Below are 21,975 nucleotides of genomic sequence, written 5' to 3'. Positions count from 1 at the left end.
TGTCAGATAGCCCCACTAATCAGTGCACCTTTCTTATACATACCGCAGAGACTCCACAATCAGTTCTAGAGTGAACCTTGCAGAGGATTTACACCAGAATTATGTTACAGAAGTGTAACTGGGTTTTGCTTGTCATTTACATTCATGTGACTACAATGTGTTTCCCTGTTAATTTTGCAAAACAGCACAAACATTCGTTTTCATCCAAAACTATTCACACCCTAGAATAAAAGTGACTGTAAAATAAAAATATATGAGCTAGATTTTGTGCTAAAAATATGAAAAATGATATTCTTTATTTAATGTTAAAATACTTGCTCATAAAAATCATCACAGTAATATTTTATCAAGGAATTTCATTTGTGGACTGCCCTCTGCAATCCAAACCACAAATTTCTGGTCTGAAGATTTAGATGGCCATTTTAAAACAGTAATTTCTTGGTTGGTTTTGAGGCTTTATTTTGTATCATTACCTTATGTATGAAGCATTTGTGGTGAGGAGGATACCAGCTGATTCTACATGATTCTACAGACCATAACATAGATATCTCATCTGACCATAACATTTGGTTCCAATCAAAGTTGCAATGCAAATTCATATCACATTATACGTTACAATGAATTAACAAGCATAAAGTTTAAATATATATGCATAAATAGTCTGCCTGTCATCCCTGATGTTAATACTTAGGAATCTGTGTAAAACCAGATCTCCCAACCACAGAAATGTAGTACCAAGTTTAAGTTTGTTTTGATAAATGAAGCCTCAGGCAATCTTTAGGGCTGAGAATGTCTGCATAATGGTTCAAGCAAAACAATATCAATCGTTGGTATATACAGAGATTCTAAATTATCTGGAAGAAGAAACTGCAGATGAACTACTTCTCTTAGATTACAGTTTGTGCAGCTAATTTATATAGAATTAACCTAATAGTGAGACACTGGGCACCTACAGCTCAGAATTACAGTCACTACAGTCAATTCCATAATGAATTCTAAAACAGTACAGATGTTTTGCTATTTGAGGATACATTTGTTATAGTGTTTACATTGATTGCAACTGAAACTTCAGGATAAACATCCCTCATCCCCCTGGAAGAATAAAACACAATACAAAATCTAGAAATAGCAAATATGTACAGCTTGTGTAAAATGCAAGGCGCTATTAAAATTTTAACTGGAACATGAAACATAGAACATATGCAGACAAGTGAAAAAAAGAAGCCCCACCCCAGAATTCTCCTTTAGTTCACTGCAAACCCTGAACCCTTCTCTCTGGTTTCTGTATCAAATCCTAAACTCTTCTCTCTGGTCTCTCTCTCAAACACTGACATGTCTGCTCTGGTTTCTCACCCCTCAACACAGCCAATTCTTTTTGTCGGGCATACCAAAACCACCTGTTTGCATCCCTCTGTGTGACTGAGACAAGGGTGGCAGTCAATCCTGTGAGAAATGAGAAGTAACCTGAACTCTCACTTTTCATGGCTCTAGGCATAGACGACAACAGAAGGCAAGCAGATGGAGCTGAGAAGCTGCTATGTGTCGTTCTCCCACCACTCCATTTTGGCTGCGATGCCAACCAGTATGTTAGCGAGGGAAAATCTAACGAAGAGAGAGGTTTCTCCAGAGCCAGTGTCTTTCGGTGTTCAGCTACACTCTGCACACCATCAATGACTGTTCTTAGAAACTGTGCTACAGCCTGAGCTTTTAAATCCCTTCATTATACAGTTATTAATTTAAAATCTGACTGGTTGTCTGGGCAGAATAAAAGAAGAGCCCCTACCTTTCATTATGCAAGCATAATGCTGAGTGTGACTAATGTAGACATTAGAAACCATTGTGTAACTACTGAAAAAGGAGAAACTGACTAAAATTCAAATCCAAAGGATAGCCCTTTGTAAGTTTGGAGGGCTGTATGATCATGTATCTAACATTCACTACACAATACCTCAATGGTAGATTTAATGTAGCACTGTATTAAACAAGAAATGCAGGGAAATTTAGCAACAGAAGCAGACTGGCTGCTATCTGTTATGCAGTGTGAGTATACCAGGGCCAGCTGGATCTGGGGAAAATGGGAAAATTTTCCCTCTGCCCCCCAAACTTCACAGATAACTAACCCTACATGAAAAAATACATTCATATACAGGCCCTTACATACAAGTCGCTCATTAAACATCAAAGAATACGTGAATTTTCCTTAGCACTGTCTGCTTTTTAGACAATTCAACAAGCAAACCCATCTTGAATATGGTTAATACGATTTTGTTGTGCAATAGACCGTGCTCATGTCAAATTTAACCTATATGCCCATTCTACAGTAAAAAGATTGTATACACTATTCAATGAAATAATTTGTGGCAACTTCTTCAGTACAAATGTTATTTTCTGATATACAAAGATTGCTGGGAAATATGTAGGTGTATTGCTGATGTCCAATGTCAAGTGTCAATTTGTCATAACTGTCAGCTACTTTTGGCGGTCAAATTGTAAGGTCAGCTAGTTAGCTGCAGAAAAGGGCAAATAGGGGTCCTATCTACAACTAAGCATATCAAAATGTGTTATAAACAGAAAAAGAGAAAAGAGAAAATGGACCAGGAGAGAAAGGTAGACAAGTTGTCAGAGTTGGATGGTTTTGTCAAACCCACAACTCAACCATGTCAAAAAGTTTGTTGGACCCCAGATATATCAACAACATTATTTGCTCAACTGCTTTAAAACTGAAATCATCAACAAACATTTCAGTCTCCTAACTTGCAAAAATGCAAAATGTACATCATCCAGTAACCTTCGGTGAGAAGGTTAATAATTTTTCATCGTCATTATTGCTGTAACGGAAAACCAAGAATAATAACTAAGAACTACAGAATAAATCATGGATTGCGGATTTGTTTGTATACACACATGATTTTTTGTCTGGACTGAGATATCCACAATTTTGGCTGTCTGGTACTTACATGCTTCATTTTTTATTCCATCATTATGTCTGATGAAACTGGCTGATGAAATGTTAAATTCTTTTTGGAAAATATATTAATTACCAGCATACATCCCTTGAGATGAAACATCTAGTTTTTAAGGCAATCCTGTGTCAATGCAATAAAAATTACACACACATACACAGATGCATGCACACACATAAGAATAAGTATGATATCCCAATAGTGCTCATTATCAAACCGACTGGAGAAAAATGAGGTAGCATGAAACTGCAGCTGGGAGTGTGACTTCAATACAAATGAAGAATCAGGATGGAGCAATACTGCCTCCAATGAGGCTCCAACTAATTAATCACAAGAAACAATCAGCTTAAAGGTCTTTCAAGTCAGGATGATGTGACAGTGTGTTCTCATGCCGGGTTTCTGTAAAGAGACTGTTTACTCAGAAGTGATGGGTCGGAGCAGGACAGATGGTAATCCCTGTCTTGATGTTACTTCATGAATTCAGTGTAAAATACTTGCAGAGGAATTAAATACCACTGAAAACTCAATTTAACAATGGTGCTATTGCCGTATGAGCATTACCAAATGAAAATGATCTTTATCATTACATGATATGCGTTCCCTGTCATTCTGCATTCAAAAACGTATGAAATCATGTCAGGGTGTACCTCTGTCATCACCTAAAACTCAGGTTATAAGAATACCTCTTTGTCTTTTGAGCATTGATTTGCTCAGACCTACCAACACACTACAAGAAACCATTCAATAATATTTTATCTTACTTTCATGCAATTTCGCTTGACAAACAACCACATAAATTTTACATTAAAAAAAAATGTATTCCTCACTAATGGCTCCCATAGTTTAATTCATCTCATAAATGAATTTGTGCATGATATGGATAATCAGGTCTTGAATAATTATAAAAATATACTTTTAACGGTTTTAAACCTAAGATGACAAGGTAGTACGGGAGTTTTCCATTGTTAGTTTTCCATTGTTGTGAGGTCTGGGTAATGTCACCTCAGCTCTGCTCTCATCTGTGTAGCCCTAGCCCCACCCACCCTGTTTGCTCTGGCAAAAGATTGGTTGTAAAGGCGCGTTGAAATTTGAAGCAGCCGATTTCAAAGCCTGGGGCAGACAGAAAGACCAGATTTTTTTTCTTAAACCTTTTAATTTATTTATATCTGTCAAGATGTGGAGGAAATTTAACCAAATATGAGTTGTAAAGTATCCTTACAACAAGCATAGTGCATGTTTAAGGTATTAAAACACATTTTAATAAAAGCAGAGAATCTGCAATTTAACCACATGTGAATTGTTAGATTATATTAAAAACAAATCTAAAATTGCTTTATCTAAAGCCAAATGATTATATATACATAAACAATTTTGAATGTATAATACAGACATTAGAACCTAAATTAAGTGACCTAAATATGAAAATCTGTAGAGAAGACTGAGCAGTAAAAGGATTTTACAAATATATAAAGCCACCAATTCCCTAGCCAGTAATTCTGTAAAACCATTAACTCAGAAGTTTAATGATTTACCACAAAGTGGAAGGAATATCTCCCGTAGGGACATTTCTGTGAACAGCCCTAACAGATGAGTGTCTAACAGCCCAAGTCTTCATTAGAGTGTCTTTGCTCACAGTGACAGATTAATCTTTAATAGAAAATACTATCCTATATACAGGTATAATATTATGGATCAATGTATATTGCATAATTATGGAGAAACTGTAGACAAAAAATCTGTTTAACCTTAAATTCCCATTAAAATGTATGTTTGCCCTCATATTCTACATCATTAAATCCTTTTTTCAAAACCTTAAACACTGTAACCTCAAACAAGACATACCAAGTGGCTGCAGCTCTCCTTTATCCATTTCCTTTTCATTTTGACACACTGTGTAAACATATTCAATTAATGTATGCGCAGAAAAAGGGAGAATTTGAGTACTCAATGAGAAATGAATTCCCATCTGCTCTCAATTCACCCACTCTTACACTGTAGGTACAGGCTTCCCCTCACTCTCCTGCTAAAGGTGGATGTAAAGGATGATTCAGTACACCCATTTGGATACAAATATACAGTATACAAATCAAGTTAGTAAAAAATTATAAATAAATGAAACCACTCAGTGATACAAGTGTGTAAATGTGCTACATCTAACTTTAATAAGGACAAATTTAAAAAAGACATTGAGGAAAGAAGCAGAGTAAAAATATTGACTATGAATTTGTAATTAAATTGATTTTGCAGTCCATAAGCCCTATTGTGTTTATGTCTGTCTGTAACATCATATACTGGGGTTATCACCTCCAACAACACACCTGAGCCAATAGCGCACCCAACTTTTTCTTAAAAAATGATCTCTGGGGCCGATTGCCAGTTAGTTACTGTGAAGAAATGGCTGAATTTGTAGGTAAGTGCATAACTCCACCAGAGAGCCAACTAAGCTGAACCAACTCTAGCTTAGACCCAAAAAACCCCACTATCCATCTCAACAGTTGAGTGATATAAGATGTGGGAAATCAATAGTTAGCACCAAAAATAATGTTAAAATAGCAATAACCTATTGAAAGACACTCAATAATGTATATAACCAAAATATTTTTAACAGTAATAGTTACATATCGAGGATGAAATCTTATCTGCGTCCATAGGCATCCTCCTCCTCATGTGAATCAATTCTGTCGCTCTCCTCTTTTGGCTTACTCCAGAAAACAATATCAGCTAGGTGAGCATATGCCTTAGCCATTCTGAAGAATAATTATATTTTACATAAAATGGCAGAAAACAACAATTACGTCTCGCCAGGTGCATGTCTTTTACTGCTATTGCAGAGGCTGAATGCATAACTCAGCAATGATGAGGCTAAACTTTAAGCTGGGCTATAAATCCCTATTTCAAAAGTCAAATTAGACATGTCATACATTGTTGGGAAGCTTTATACTGTCACCTACTAAGTAAAATAATTGCCAATCTAGCCAGAATGTACTAAAAATGGCGACAACGCCGTGAGCAGCATGCGTGGTTTTACGCACAACTATCTCAGAAGGTACCCCGGCATCACAAATGAGTGTATATTTCATAAACAAATTATTCAAGACAATATTGGAGCACTCAGTCTTAAAAGACTCTGCCCAAAAAACCAATGGTAAGGTTGTATATTTATTCCATATTTAGTCACAAATATTGTTAGTAGAACGACGTGGTATAATTACACAAGAATTCATCTTAATTCACTACTCAGTGAGCAGCGTTTTTTACACTGTACTGGCATACCCTCAGGCTATTCCTGCCTTTATCTTGTTGTTATGATGGAATAGAAATTTCTAATGGTGAAAGAATAATTTTATGAACTCCTAGATAGATGCTATTGTCCAGTCTGTGTCACACTTGGGGGGTATACTTGAAGATGAGACTGCAGGGAGGGGGTGCTTGTTAAATGGACAACTTATGCAAAAATGGTGGCATTTAGAATCTATTTATTTAATATAGCTGTCAATTTTTTACATTATTTAGGCTAAATTATAGTTGTTACTGTTGTTGTAAAGCCTAATCATTTTTGTTGGGTAACTGTACAGTGAATTTTCCTTCAGTATTACTTTTGAGTCAGATTAGTCAATAGCGGAACTTTTTGGATGACATGGGTCACATTAGGTCTGGCATAAAGCAAATACAGCATTTCACATTAAGAACATCAAAAGTCAAAAATGATGGTGGTAATGTGAACATGTGGGGATGCTTTGCTGCCTCCAGACCTGGACAACTTGCCATTATTGAAGGAACCATGAATTCTGACTTGTACCAGAAAATTTTTAACGTCCGGTCATCTGTCTCTGAGGAGAAGCTGACGCATAATTGTGTTATGTAGCAAGACATGCAATGATCCCAAACACAAAAAACTTCCCAAACAAAATTAAAGTTTTTGAGTAGCCTAGCCAGTCCTGAGATGCTGTGGCAGGACTTAAATGAGTAGTTAATGCTTGGAAACCTAGTAATTTGAATTAAAGTAGTTCTGCACAGAGAGTGGGCTATAATTCCTCCACAGTGATGTGAAAGACTGATATCAAATTATAGGAAGTTTAATAGTTAATAGTTATAGGACGTTTAATAATTTTAGCTAAATTAAGTGACATTTTTCTCATGCTGATGTATAGATTCATGTTAGCAAGCCAGCTCATATTAGTCAGCTAACATTCATTTCTTAGCCTCAATTTTAATACAGTTATGACTTTGATACAATGGTTAATAAAACACAGTATACTGTATATTTTACTAACAATCAAATGCCATTTTCAAATATATGCACAAATTTACACAATTACCACGACTTTTGTTTTTAGCACTTACTCACCAACACGTTTGCTGGATTGCATGACCGACAATAGAAACAAAGCCGGGATTCACTTCTTCAGTCACAAACATCCAAAAGTCTTTAATACACCTTCTTTTTTGGAAAATGCTTTTAATTGGATAATGTGTGTGTGACTAACAGAATTATCAACCAATAGAAACATACTTTAAACACACCCCTTTTGCTTTTGATATGCCCCTTGCTTTTGACATGCCCCATACTCCTGCAGATACTGATATTTGAGTCTTTGGGCAGTCTGAAACCAGCAATGCTAATCTACAGATCTACAGTAAAAGACAAAGACTGGTAAATGACTTTTTATTCATTCTAAGTTACAAAAAGAAAAATTATTAAATGCTTCTTGAAAAAATTGAATTCTGATAGCATATGGCATTATGTCAATCTGATATATTGCCTCCAGTGGAAAATGAAGATTAAGCATTGCTTATAAATAGATATTTCCTAGTAAAATATTGAGCTACCAAGGAGAAAATTCTAAGGGATACCTTCAGGACAAAGTCAATACAGAGCAAGTAGCGCCTTCCATTGTATTTACTTTGCACATTCCATATAGGCAGCGAACCTAATTACTGAGGACAAATTGATTAGGAATATTTCAGAACCTTGGAAATTCAACAGCAAGACAAATCAAATACACATTTTTGAACAGGGGTAGACAACCCTGGTCCTGGAGTGCCAGATGTTCCTGGTTCATGGTTTTTGCTCCATCCAAAGGTATAACTACTAAAGTGAAATATGTAAGTTTTGAAGCTCGTTTTGAAGAAAATGTTCCACTACCCTCCCCTCCTGTTATTTCTTTCTTAGAGCTTATCATTTATCGATATCTGATGGGATGTGAAGGAAATAAAACTAAATATAAACAATAGTGTTGTAAAACAACTAACATACTGCACTTTTAACTGTATTCATTTGTAAGCTTAATGAATGCATGTGGCCAAGCGCTGGAGGTATTCAGGAGCTCACCATTCAGGGTCAGGCTCCTAATAATCCATCAAACTCTTGCAATCAAGCATGGATGAACAAAAACCAGCAACATTACTGGCACTCCAGGATCACAGTTGTCTAGTTTGATTTAGGAACACAAGAAAGGTTATCTGTGATTCACTGACTTTTCACTATGTAGCTGAAATGTCAGATCACATAAATGATTGGGGGAATTAAATAAATAACAGATGTTGGCATGATATTTAGAAATTGATATGTCCCTCATTGCCCACCTGTGCATTGGGCTGAGATAAATATTGTGATGTAGATATTATCTGGCAGATGCTGTTAGAAGTAATGTTGGATAACACCAGCATGAATGTGAGAACATACGGTACTAAACACAAAAAAAGTTGGTTTTTTTGTTGTGGTATGCCAAGAAAACCTAAATACATTTTATTAGTTGAATATTCATTATGGATTTATTTTACATTTTAAAATACAATTAGATTTTTCTACTTGATCTGCTCACACTCAGATCATGATAATGTAGATATTCTCAGACCTTTCGAGACCGCCATTCTCATATCAACTGTCAATCTCCACTCTTATAGGGCTGTGGGGTTTTCTTACAATATTTGCATTGTCAAATATTTGGATGTCATTTGGAGGAGAATACCAGATCCCTGCGAGCAGTAGTTTTGATGGGTTGTCTTGTGTTTCCAAAATAAAATATTTTGTGTATATGGAATGGAAGAGCACAGTAAAGAGTACCGTAAGTAAGCTTTTATACTGCTGAATTCTGTGGTTTGGTGCTGTTTGAAAGCCGAGGTTTTCCCCAGCGATTGTCAGGTTAAATTGAAGAACATAAAGCGCTCAGCCAGATAAAAAGCCAAAGGGTCTACTACAAACACAAACTGAAGCATCATTCTATGAAATCTAGAAAGCAGTTATGTAACCTTAATGTAGGGCTGTGATCAGTGAACATGCACAGTCTACTTTATATTTACAGACAGTCTGTAACATTCTGGAACATTCTCTACTTTTATTTTGGTGATAGTGGCCTAATGGAATAGAATAGGGACATGGTTTATTATTTAGTGGATGCTAACCTGTTAGCAGCCTCATAAACTGCATTATAAACATGGGTTAACAACTCTACAATGCTATGAAAAGTACACATGCATCCAAAATAACAAAATATATATTAAATATTACAACTTCTCAATCGATGGAGACTTACTGGGGGTGCCAGGATACATTCAGATTGAAATAAAATAATAATGAAGAAAATTTGCTTCAGTGTGCTAAACTCTTGGAGGTAAAATCAACCATGCGCTCAAAGTAAGATAATGGGGAGAAGATGTGAGAACAGGCCAGTATGTCATGGAGAGATCAAGAAGGACAAATTGGAAAATGAATGATGCCAGTTGGAAAGTGGCACACCTTGTCAAACTGTGACACATTGAAACATCCTTCTCTTGCTAACAGCCACGGAAGGCTTAATTGAACTGAGTAAGAAAATGACCTTAGGCGTTATTGTTTTCGTAACTCTCTGATGCGTGTCTTTGGAAACAGCACACAATGTTGCAGAGGACCAGGGTAGCTGTCACCCATTTGTGTTGGCTTAATGCGTCTGTTCCTCTGCACAGACATTTTTGCATATAGCAGTACATTTCCTAGCTTTCGAGTATGATAGCAAGCTAGCCTCCATAACATAAAAATGGCAACATGCAGAACAGATGTGACTAAATTGCCTTTCTCTTCCACTCTCTGCAGACAGCAGCCCCAGCTAGGTCACTGTTGATGAACTGAATCTGAGATTTATATTCTAATTCATTTTTATATCCTGCCCAATTGAATCTTCAAGACAGGGACGAGTATGGTATAACGAGCCAAGTAATGTATAACAGGACAAACTGAAATACTGCCTCATCATTTTAACTGCTGATTTAAAAAACATTTGATAGTGAGATGGTCTGAGGTTAAAGAATTCTGGAGAATAAAAATGACATGTAGAAATTGTTTTCCATCAACTTCATTTCCCCAGGAAAGACAAACAGGATGACTAGCATCGAAGAAGAAAAGGCAGAGAGGGCATAACATGGTTTTCTTAATGGTTTAATAACCAGGGGACCAGTTAGTATTCACTTCTTTATCAAGCTGACAACTCTATTGGATTTGAACTTGGACAAAATTAGACTGATTTTAACGAGTCACATAATAAAATAAAACTGCACAATCTCCCATAAGTAATTCCCCTGGTACGTTGGTATTAGCAACACTTCCCTTCTAATTTGTAAAAGGCAATTAAGCACAACCTAATAGCTTTTCTATTTGTGACTCCCATTTGATCCCCTCAACAGGAGAGGAGTTTCTTTAGGTCAGTTAATACACTTCAGCAAGATATGCATGGATCAGACTGAGGCAGTCCAAGCCTACATTACCAGCTTGCTTACTGTATGCACCTGGCCTAATTGAGTTTTGAACACCATTTATCTCCTCCATGTATTGTACAAGAAGCATAGAGTTAATTATTTATGTCCTTGCAAAGAGAACCTTCTAGCACGTCACACAATGAGGAACAGATGCAGACTGAAAGCACTATGCAGATCTTACATACTGATATTGCTCCCTTTTTGAGACATTCCTCAAAGTTATTTACTAAAGCTTAAATCCATTTGTTCATAACATAGAAGGAATCCATAATGAACTTGATAAAATACCACATGCACATTTTCTAATAACAATATTGAGTAATGAGTATTGTCCAAAATTTAGGATACTGCTTTTCATTAGGGTGATATTTGATCACTGAGAAATCATGTTTATGGCGAGAATAATGTAATTTAGGATATAAACTGGGGAACGAATCAATTGCTAATGCTAAGAAACGCAATACAGTTCATGCATTTTAACAGTAATACCTGTTAATGTTTTATTAGTGTACAGCATTATGGTTCATAAATGAGATTTAATATATATGGCAACATTTTCATTTGGATGAATAATAGAAAAGCTTGGGGATTCAAATAACCTGAACCTGATTACAGTCCTATCAGGCACTGGGTTATGATAAACTAGCTTGTTGGGTTATGTCAATAATATGTCAATAACCCAGTACATAAATTCACAATGGGATTTTTGATACACCAGTTAAATATTGTCTTTGCAGACCAGCACATAAATGAAGATAGTGATTTTCAAATTCAAGAGTTAAGACAATTTATTAATCCAAACATTATTATAAGCACAATGTTCTGCGTTGTTTGCTTACCATGTAAAATTTATTTTTGTTAAGTCACTTTGCTGACGGTTCCTGCCAAATACACTTTAAGTCACTTTTACTGAAGGTGTTTGCTATAAATGTTAAAACTGTAAATTATAATTGCATTGCTTATATGTCTGTAACGGCTGAAACATAATGGTTTTTGGAAGCTCTAATTACTTTCAGTCATAATTCTGTATTAATGTATGCACTGTAACATTATGTTTCTAAGTTTCTAAAATGGCAAAAAACCACAATACCTCCAACTGGTTAAATAAGGGAAAAAAATACAGGTGTTAACCCAGTCTTTATAATCCTTGTCAGGATAGTTTTGCTGGTAAAACCAATATTTAGGTGACTGAAATTGTAAAGGTCAGTTGACATTGAGACAGAAAATCCCTGAACCCGAGAGATTGATTTGCTGGCAGAGCATTATGTGGCTTGAGAGAACATGCTGGAAACAAACAAGGCTCAATTCTGCCAGTCTTCTGTAAGTATTTGAAGTAGGTCCCAAAAGATGCATGCTGACAAAGTCAAAGACAAGGGCATTCAAACTGCACATGAATGCCTCCTTTGTAGTTTAACCAAGCTCCAACTAAAGAATGATCTGCTGGACAGCATGCAATACCTCTTTTAGTTCTCATGAAAAATGAATGCATTTTAATGTATGTTAAAATGAAGCTATTAATGATAAGCAATGTGTATATGTAAATATAACCTGCACTGCATTTATAATTATGTTAATTGGGATGGCAGGTACGACATCCCGCCAAGTTACGGCTTGGTGGGGCGGCATGCCCCATATCTATACAGCACCGAGAATTTGGCACTTTTTATGCATAATACTGTATGTACATGATAGTAATATGTATATGAAATATTTACCCACTTAAACATTACTTATACTTGTTATTTGATCTTTATTTCACACTAATATTTTGTTTAAACTATTAGAAACTATATACAGTATTATAAGTTAAATAATTGAGGGACTAGTAATTCACCAGTACTGTTTCTGAAAAAGAGGTTTGCTCATGACTGAGGTGAATCTTATACATAGGTCTGCCTTATGCAATGGCCAATGCAGTAATATTGCCATATGGAATGTGTTAGGGTTTGTGGAGCTGTACAAAAACAATGCATGGCTTTTATACTTTTATTATTTCCTCAAGCTTTTTGGAGATTTATTTTATTTTTTGATGAAGTAGGGTTTGTTACAGAAAAAAAACAAAAAGCAATCTGCAATCCCCAATGACTTGACCATGTTCGAAAAGCTGACAAAAGCAGTGTGGGCGAGTCCATATCCTCTGCCAATAAGCCTAACCTAGAGTGCAATTCAGAGTGCTTCAATACACAGAAATATTGTGAACATCCTACAAGAGATTGGCAGCTATCTACACTCAAATTTTAGTAGCAAGGAGGTTTATTTCACTTTTGCCTTCAGTATACAGAATCTCTGTAGGTAAAAGTGAAGGTCAGAGATTTTTTTTTTCTTTTGCCTTCTAAATAGAACATGTTCCAATTTTCTCGCTGTTCAGTTGAATTTAAATGGAATCTGTAAATCTGACATGACCCGGGATTCAGATATATAACAAGTATTTATACCACAATGATTTGGTTCACTCAGAAAATTCACCGGGATATTTATTGTGAAAAAAGGAGAATACAAACAGTCGGGGAGAGCCTTGAACAGGTTAGACAGCTAGACTGCAGACTGAAGATATGCAGTGAGGACTGGGCACAAGCAATGGGCCAGTGAAGGATGATGCGGCACACACGCAAGTAGCAACACCAAGTGTGGAAAACAGGTCATCAAAAAAAATCTGTTAGGTATACACAATGCAAAGTGTAAGGCTTTCCACACACTACAAATAGCAGTGTATCATAACACCAAATACAGTGGAAGAACGGAGAGAGTATAGCTACAAATATTCTATCTACTTCATATCCCCTTCTCATGCTGACAATAAAATAGTACAGATATAATGGATGGTTGATGGAAAATCTTTTTTTTTGTATTACAATTGTATCATGTCAAATAAAACAAAATGGAAAACAGTGTGTTTGAAAGTTATGAATATGTGGTGTGCCTTTAGTTCAAAATGTTTGTATTGTTGACTACCGTGTGCCTATTTATTGTATTCACCTCTCAGTTCTCTACACCAGCGGTTCTCAAACTGCATATGCCGGTTTTCATTCCAACCTCAACTGTAATCCCAGAATTTTTAACAAGCTGTTCATTTTTCATAATTAGATGCTTTTCATGTTTTAGACCTGGGGTCCCCAGTCTTATCCAGGAATGGCCAGTGTGGGTGCATCTGATTCTACTAATCAAGGTGCTTAGCAAAGACTCTGGTGGTTGATTAGTAGAATCATTAAAATACTGGGATTGCAGCTGAGGTTGGAATGAAAACCAGGAAACACAGTGGTCCCCCAGAACCGAGTTTGAGAACCACTGCTCTACACCATGCAAAAATCCAATTTCATGGAAGAATATTATTTGTTTTGTCTCTTTTTTCTCATTTTTGTATTTATATACACACTGAAGTTCTCATCAAGCTCTGCATACTGCAATTGTCACATATCTTAACTTATAAAGTTGATCCAAAGCCCAATGAGACCTCAAAGAAATATGCTATGTTGTTAAAGGGAAACATTTTACATTTTATGATGTTCCTGAAAATTCCATTTTATGGAGATAAAATGTTTTGTGTGGGTCGGGAGGGGGGTCACATAAGTGCACAACCTACTTCGCCAGAGAAAACACAGAATGCATTGCTCAAAAATGCAGATTAGTGACTGGTATAAACGCAGACTTCAAAAGGCTTGTACACAGGCCACCTTCTCTCAGCTGAAGCAGCTTGTTAACAGTGCAGCGTAGAGTCGTGTGTGGGCAAGGACGCAGCTGCTGGGTTCAGGTACATTAAGATGTGATTAAACAGACATTACCATTAAAGGGCCATCCTGTGGGCACAGCTTACCACCAAAGTTCATTAGAGCTTTCTTAGTATTCACAGCAAGTCACTCCATCAAGAAATCTGTCAAGCCGCCCACATTCGCAACAGTGGAAACCAAATATCAAAGAACGGTAATCATTTGCAGGACAGTTTTCTTTGCGACAGACACCATAGGATATAACAAAAGTCAAAGCAGTCTTTGTGAGGATACGGTACGTGTGTGAGTTCATTCAGAAATAAGTCACATATGTTCTGATTAGGAGTAAATATGCCAGCTGGATATGAGGTCACCATATCATGTGTTACTTTTATTACAGTTGGAGCAAACAGAGTCCTTATTAAATTAATTATTAGAATCTAATATCCTTAGCCTGGCATAGTACAAAGCATTAAAAAATTATTAAGGGATTGATATAATGCCCTACCCTGGGGGTATTACATACTGCAACACTCTTGTAAACACTTCCCTAAAACTCAATCATATAGCAAAAACAAATATCCCTTCTAGAGAATATTTTTTAAATATAATTCTTAACAATGCAACAGAACTATGATATTTCCATACAAAGAAAATGATGTATGTTGTGTCCTGAAGCTTAGATGCCAGCAAAAAAAATTAAAAGAGATCTTGAATGTTTTTCAGATGATATTAAATAAAAGAGTGAAACAATATGTCCGGATTCACACAACATTTGTCATTAACTTTAACTTTCGAATAATTTCAAATGTAAGATTTTATTTCCTCTGCATAGACGTTGGTGCAAAAATAGAATTTGCATCTATATGTAAATTAAAGTTCAGGGAGAATTTTAGCTGGCCATAATAAGGAGGTATAATGTAAATCCTGTATTGGCACCACCGAATGAATGTGCACATGATTGTTTTTCTTTCAAAGCAGGGAAACATTGATTATTTAACAGGCTAAATAATTGAACTACATAAATTTTAATTTGCCAAAGCCATGCTTACTTGCGGCAGCTCTACAGGTACTTTTATATCTTGACAGAGCAAGCTGGAGGGTGGGTGTACAGTATGTTCCTAAGATGAAATCACACCTTTTCTGAAAGACAAAGGGCAAGGCAATGTTTCTTTGTCAATTTGTTTTATGGCTTGAACCCAGTCTCTTTCTGTTAAAACAAGAAGAAAATACATCCACAAAGTTTGAAATCTGAGAAAGTTTTTCAGTCCCCCTCCCCGCATCCCCCCTTCTATACTGCACATAGTAAATGCTCAATCAAATATAGAGGTTCCTTAGTCTGGAATTTCTACCTTCATACTGCCATAACACAATATGTATAAATGCAAAAAATACAAATATAAATGAATCAGAAAACATGCACTCCAAGAATTAACATTTATCTGTGCTGCCTTTTTTAAGTTTATCTGCTATTAATAAAACAGTTTGTGTTACATGTGCATATAGCCATGCATCATAAAAACACTTAATATTGCTATACTGAGAGTCCACTCAGAGCAGTGTATTTTACATTTAAGTGCTTGTACAAATGTAGGTTGTGAAATGTACATTGTGGTTGTATAGTATTATTAAAACATTGCTGTGGGTGGGGGACTAGGGGGGAACAAATAAATCCTCAGCTGAACTTCCTGTTCTTTAGTGGAATATTCTAATCTAGGAGATACTGTACCCTGGGTGCAATCACATATAGATTGTTGCATTACATGGCCACCAAAGAGATGGAATGTACAAAAAACTGAATAATCCTGCTGTTACTACAGTGGAGGGATAAATAATTTAATTCTTGTTAAACACTTTCTAAAAAAAAAACGCATGCTTCTTTGACCCTTGATACTGCAAGTGTGGGTTCAGTCAGAGATCTATTTCCCATAAGCAGAACAGTCTTCAAACATTGGATTCTTTATTCGCATTATTACGAGCTGGTGATTTTCAACAAGCCACGCTCCGCTTGAGCCCCATGCCACAAATGGCCTGGTGCACCCTGCAGGTACCCTGCACGAGCACTCACATTAACAACAGTTGTGCCATGACATTATAGCCACTACGGATCCTCCATTTCCTGACTTGACAACTGAATGTGAAACGAAGGCCTTGTTTAGACAGACTCTTTTAAGTGACCCAAATCCAATCACATGTACAATACATATTTAATCCTTTCCTTGAAGTCTAAGCAGCAAAAAATAATATAGGATTCGATACCCACAATTTCAATTCCTATGTGGTGATAAATATGATATAGATGTGATACCTGGCCAATGCTTCGTTTCTGACCCATTAAATTTTTTGCCCTTTCAAGTGCTTTTTTCATCACTCACCACTGGGAACATTAACAGTACAACTGAACTCACTAATTACAACTCAAATTCTAATAAATTGTATCATCACATTACATGTATATAGCCGTTGCGGGACATTTTATGTTAAATGTTTTATAAACTCTCTTGACCAAATAAATGATTTATTTAAAAAATAAGAAATGTATTTTATTGCTTGCTATTACATTAGTCTACATCCTGTACTGTACATTTTATTGGAGGAAGCATATGCACATATGATGCACCGGGGCTGTTCTCCATTCTGCAGCTTTCACACAGAAAGCACCAAATAACACATAAACAACTATAAACCCAGTGGGTAGCTGACTGCAAGAAGGGAAGGCACTATGGACTGCATGTGGTTTTGTAGTATGCACCCCTCCCTGGCAAAATCACATAGCCAAGGACATTCAAAGACAAGTGCATGGCTTAATTACACAGTGGCAGGGAGACAGGCTGCATCCATCCAACTCCTGTTTCTGTGGTTAATTTGGGATTTTGCGAGAAAAGAGGGCAGGCGTGAGTAAGAGAAGACATTTTAATTCTTTCTCTGATTGCCATAAAGCTCAACTGCACTTTATTTCCTGAGTGCACAGAGAGAATATACCTTCAACTAGCATTTGTAATCCATTAACAATCTTGGCTTTAGATTTAGCAAATAGATTAATAGATTAAGGCTTATGTTGCATAAGAAAAGGAGACAAGCAAAAGGTCGAAAGTATGACTGAGAAAGACAAATGAAGAAAAATAAATGGAAGTCTATTAACTAGACTATTAACTGCAGTCTCTCAAAATCAAGCAAGTCCCCCTTCATTGGCTCATGTGGTTTTCATCTCGCTTTACCTAGTTTGACCCAGCCCTCCCTCAGAGCTCAGTATGTCCATCTGTCCACCAAAATGGGGAGAGTACACTTGTCACTGCAAACCTATTGTTGCTCTACCTCAGACTCAGACTCAATGGGTCCTATTTTTACAGGCAAAGTGCAATTGTAAAACTGAAGTGCAAATTGGGTGGTGGCAAATGAAGGCTGGTCAGACTGAATTCAAGTTCAGTAGTTTTGTGACCAGAGACAGTAGTACAGTTACAAACGAGGTTGGTTTAAGAAGAACTAATTACCCGTGGATGTGATGGGGGTTTAGATTCTTTATGGAAAATGAGATCACCCACTCCCCTTCCCTTGTTCCCCACACATCACTTTTCCCTTTAATATGAGTATGTTAACCCTTTATCAAATCAAACCCTACAACAAATGGGAAGAAATCTCAGGAGGAACCCACCTATAGAGGGGGAGCCCATCCTCTGCTGGCCAGATAGTGAACTGAGATTGTACATCACACAATCAGAGGGGCGACATAGCTCAGGAGGTAAGACCGATTGTCTGGCAGTCGGAGGGTTGCTGGTTCAAACCCCACCCTGGGCATGTCGAAGTGTCCTTGAGCAAGACACCTAATCCCTAATCCCTAACTGCTCTGGCGAATGAGAGGCATCAATTGTAAAGCGCTTTGGATAAAAGCGCTATATAAATGCAGTCCATTTACCATTTACAATCAGCAGCATTCTGAGTGAGCTGTTGCCCTAGTCCAGATGGGAGATCATCAATGCCTGCCCCAAGAGCTGGGCTGAGTAGGTGGTGCAGAAGGGGCAGGGTCTCTGGATGTCGTAAAGGAAGAATCTTCCTGCCAGACAAACTGTCATGACGCTCTCAGAGAGGGTCAGTCCCAGCCACAACGAGATTCCTAGCAGATGAAGGCAGTGACGTGAGGTTCCATTCATTTTCCAGTGGGGACTTAGCTGAGTAGTATAGTATCTCAGTTTTAACCAAGCTGAGCTTTAGTTGATGATTTGTCATCCAGCTTTAAATAGCTTGTTGGCAAGATGCGTGCCGAGACCAATAAATCGGTCGGGGGAAGAAGGGAAAGACTTGTGTGTCATCAATATAGCAATGACAAGGGATGGGAAGAGATGACAGAACCAAAATACCAAAAAAGAGAGAATAGGAGAGGACAGAAGTACTTTGTACTTGTATTTGTACTTTATATCGTCTTGATGTTGTAGCTTGTAATGCCCCATAGTTTCACTTAGCATAGGTTAGATCAGAGTAATCTTCACTATGAAAACTGGACTTTCTGTGTTCTTGGCATTGAATAACTGTACAAAATGAGTATTGTACCCTATCGGACCTGTGTTTTCCAATGTAGTTGTTCCAGTGACCTTTGGTATGCACTTTTGTACGTCGCTTTGGATAAAAGCATCTGCCAAACAAATGTAATGTAATGTATTGTAAAAGACAGAACCCCCAACCCCCATGCAACCTGGAAGGCGCAACAGTCGAGGTAGGAAGCAAACCAGTTGACAGCTGTCCTGCAAATATACAGATAGTCAAGGAATTCTAATTACCTAGAGAGACAGCTTTATTAGTTTATTTTTTATCTTTTACCTTTCCATCATTCAAGTTTGAAATAAGGCTTTATTATTTATGTTTATTATTTTAGGTTTTGTTACTAAAATTATTCACAACCTGAGTTTTTAAGTGTACCAAGCTATGTAAGTGAAATAAAACATCCAACTACCTTTCACTCTTCAACCAAAGGAGCACTAAATTGCACTTACATACAGTAGATGCATAAATCTATGTATCATTGTTACCATTCTATGATGCTTAGAGATGTTCATGAATTTTCATGAATGTTCAAAAATGCATCATGATTGCTTTATGAAGCTGGTTAATGCTGACCATAAAATGTTTGTTCTAGATGGCTGCAGTAACCAACAACATAGATTAAAGATAGTTAATTTTGCTCCGAAATGCAACCTTCCGCTATGTCAGACTTATTTTTGGGTTGCACTGAGAAGACTTTAGACAGTTCTTCTGATTAGTGTGTGTAAAGAGCTCTGCATGTTTCCTACTTGCTGACTACAAGACTTAAACTCCCAACATACTGTCCTCTTTCACATCTGATCGACAAAAAAGTCAAGCACACTTTCTACTATCTTACATTATAAAGAACAAACCTTGATGTACATATTTTCATCACCCAAAAGGATGTATGGAATTCTACAAATACCAAGAATAACTTGATAAATTTTGACAACAAACAGAATGGATGCAGTGTCTGTAAAACATTTGTTTTGTAGATGTTAGATGTCTAACTCCACACCGCCAGTAGGTTAAGTGATTCAGAATTTGTTAATACATGTAATACTGATTTATGTATTTTTTTTGGCTATACACAACTTTTGCACTGAGAATGACTGTTAAATGAAAACGAGATTAAAGATAAATACCAGTAACTCTGGTACCACCCGACTGACAGGGTTTTTCCCCATTTAGAACATGGTACTTTTTCAATTTTATGAAACTTGAAAAAACTGCTGTACCTATTATTTTAAAGTAGCTTCCATGTCCTGAATATATATATATAATTTAATAAATTATAGGATAGGAATGGCATAATTCTGGCAGGCAGTCATGGTCCATTTTGAGGTGAGACAGACTTCCACCAGTAAATCTCTAGGTCTGCATACTGAGGACAAAAACGACTAATGCCATCCTAATATTCAGTGATTAGTTGGCAGTTGTATCTTTTATAATGTGTTTTGTCACTTATCGCATTGCTAATTGTAATTGTTCAAGCTCTCAAGCTCTAATAAGCCTATTAAGGTATAATTTCATTGTGAAAAAATAAATACACAATCTGCAGGTGGTCACATGATCAGTTTGTTTTGTTATTTAGTATGTGGGTATGTATAATTAATTGGAGAAGTGTTACTTTTTAAAAAATTAAGTATTTAATATATACGCATTCAAAGCTGAAGGGAACAGATGAAGAAATTTTGCTCCAACATAACAACCAACATTCTGTCGAAAAGGTTTTATTTAGCATTACCGTATCTTTACGCCTCCAGCTCTCTCTGCGCAATTCGTTAGATATGTATTCTCGAGGAGATGATTGCGAACATAATAAACCGAGCATTCCGCCAGATCATCGTCTATTGGATTTAACACTTGAAATCTCATGCTGGGGATGCAACTGACAGACAAGATTGCCTGTGTTTCTTCTGCCCACATAAAAGCCCACTTGGCTCTGATGGTATAATTGCCCACCACACACTCACCCACACACAAACAGGCTCACAATGTGAGGCGGCCGAAAACACACAGTACGCCGGTTTTCAAAGCCGACGCTCCACTGGAATATGCATTCTAAACCTCTCAGCTTCTCCTCTGAATTACCAGCCCAGGAATATGTTTGGCATGGCAGTGACAACACTATCGCAGCCTCAAAATGAAGAGAGCAGCGGAAAGAGGAGTCTCAGGAACACGTAACATGTGGTATTTCTATCCAGAGCGACTGCAAGCACTCGTATCTTAGCTAGGCAGCAGACTGCTTCTGGTGGCTATTTACCCAAACACTAATGCTGTGATCACACATGTCAAAACTTCTTAAATTCATATAACCATTAATGACTGATCTGCACAATACACCTGCTTTATTACATTATAACATAAGAAAGCATTAATGGGAGCTGGGATATGTACCGATACTGGCAAAGGCCCATCAATAAACCTTTCGATGTTTACATAATGAATGTTATACAACACGTGAGCTTACCAGAGTTTCTCTTTGAGATGAATTTCAAATTGATGCAAGCAGCTGAGCTGATGAGGAGAACCATGAGGGTGGATGGCTTCATTTTTAAGATTTCCTCGGTAGCTGACAACACAAAGAAGACACAAGTAAGGACATTTTGGTTTATCACCCCGTCAGACCTTTTTTGAAATTGACATTAATATTCACAGCTGGGTAAAGGATGTCTGCGGCTTGACTTTTAACACAGTGTGTGATATCAAACAGTAGCCTGGCAATTTCTTATTTACAAGGCGCTCCAATCTGTTTACTCTAATAGGACAATCCATTCTCTGAAATAGCTTGGCATTTACACATCTTTTACTCTTGATTATGCTAGACCAACACAGATGTTGTTTTGCTTCTTTTTTTCCCCCATGTTCGCTGACTGAAGGGGTATGACAAAATCTCCAGTCATATTGAGTACTAAGGATCTATTTTTGAATTTGAGGAAATTATATTCATAAAATGACAAAATTCCCAAACACATGCAATTTTACTTTTATTTCATACACAAATGTTTTAGCAGGTTAACTACAACTTAGGAAGTTTCAAAGCTTTCATTTTTAGCTTT

General features: G+C 36.8%; 1 protein-coding gene across 2 annotated transcripts in view; it reads right to left on the bottom strand.

Moving 5' to 3' along the window:
• The window catches only part of LOC135262952 (X-linked interleukin-1 receptor accessory protein-like 2), a 151,653-nt gene that overhangs the window by 100,349 nt on the left and 29,329 nt on the right, over positions 1–21,975 (bottom strand). For both annotated transcript variants that reach the window (XM_064350418.1, XM_064350419.1), the window contains exon 2: positions 21,387–21,488. In XM_064350418.1, coding sequence (XP_064206488.1) covers positions 21,387–21,468 — 82 coding nt within the window. In that variant the 5' untranslated portion in view covers positions 21,469–21,488. The remainder of the gene's footprint in view (positions 1–21,386; positions 21,489–21,975) is intronic.

This window comes from Anguilla rostrata, chromosome 9 (assembly GCF_018555375.3).
Source record: "Anguilla rostrata isolate EN2019 chromosome 9, ASM1855537v3, whole genome shotgun sequence".
Classification (NCBI taxonomy): domain Eukaryota; kingdom Metazoa; phylum Chordata; class Actinopteri; order Anguilliformes; family Anguillidae; genus Anguilla; species Anguilla rostrata.
The sequence above is the reverse complement of the archived record's forward strand: the minus strand, read 5'-3'. Positions and strand labels throughout refer to the sequence as shown.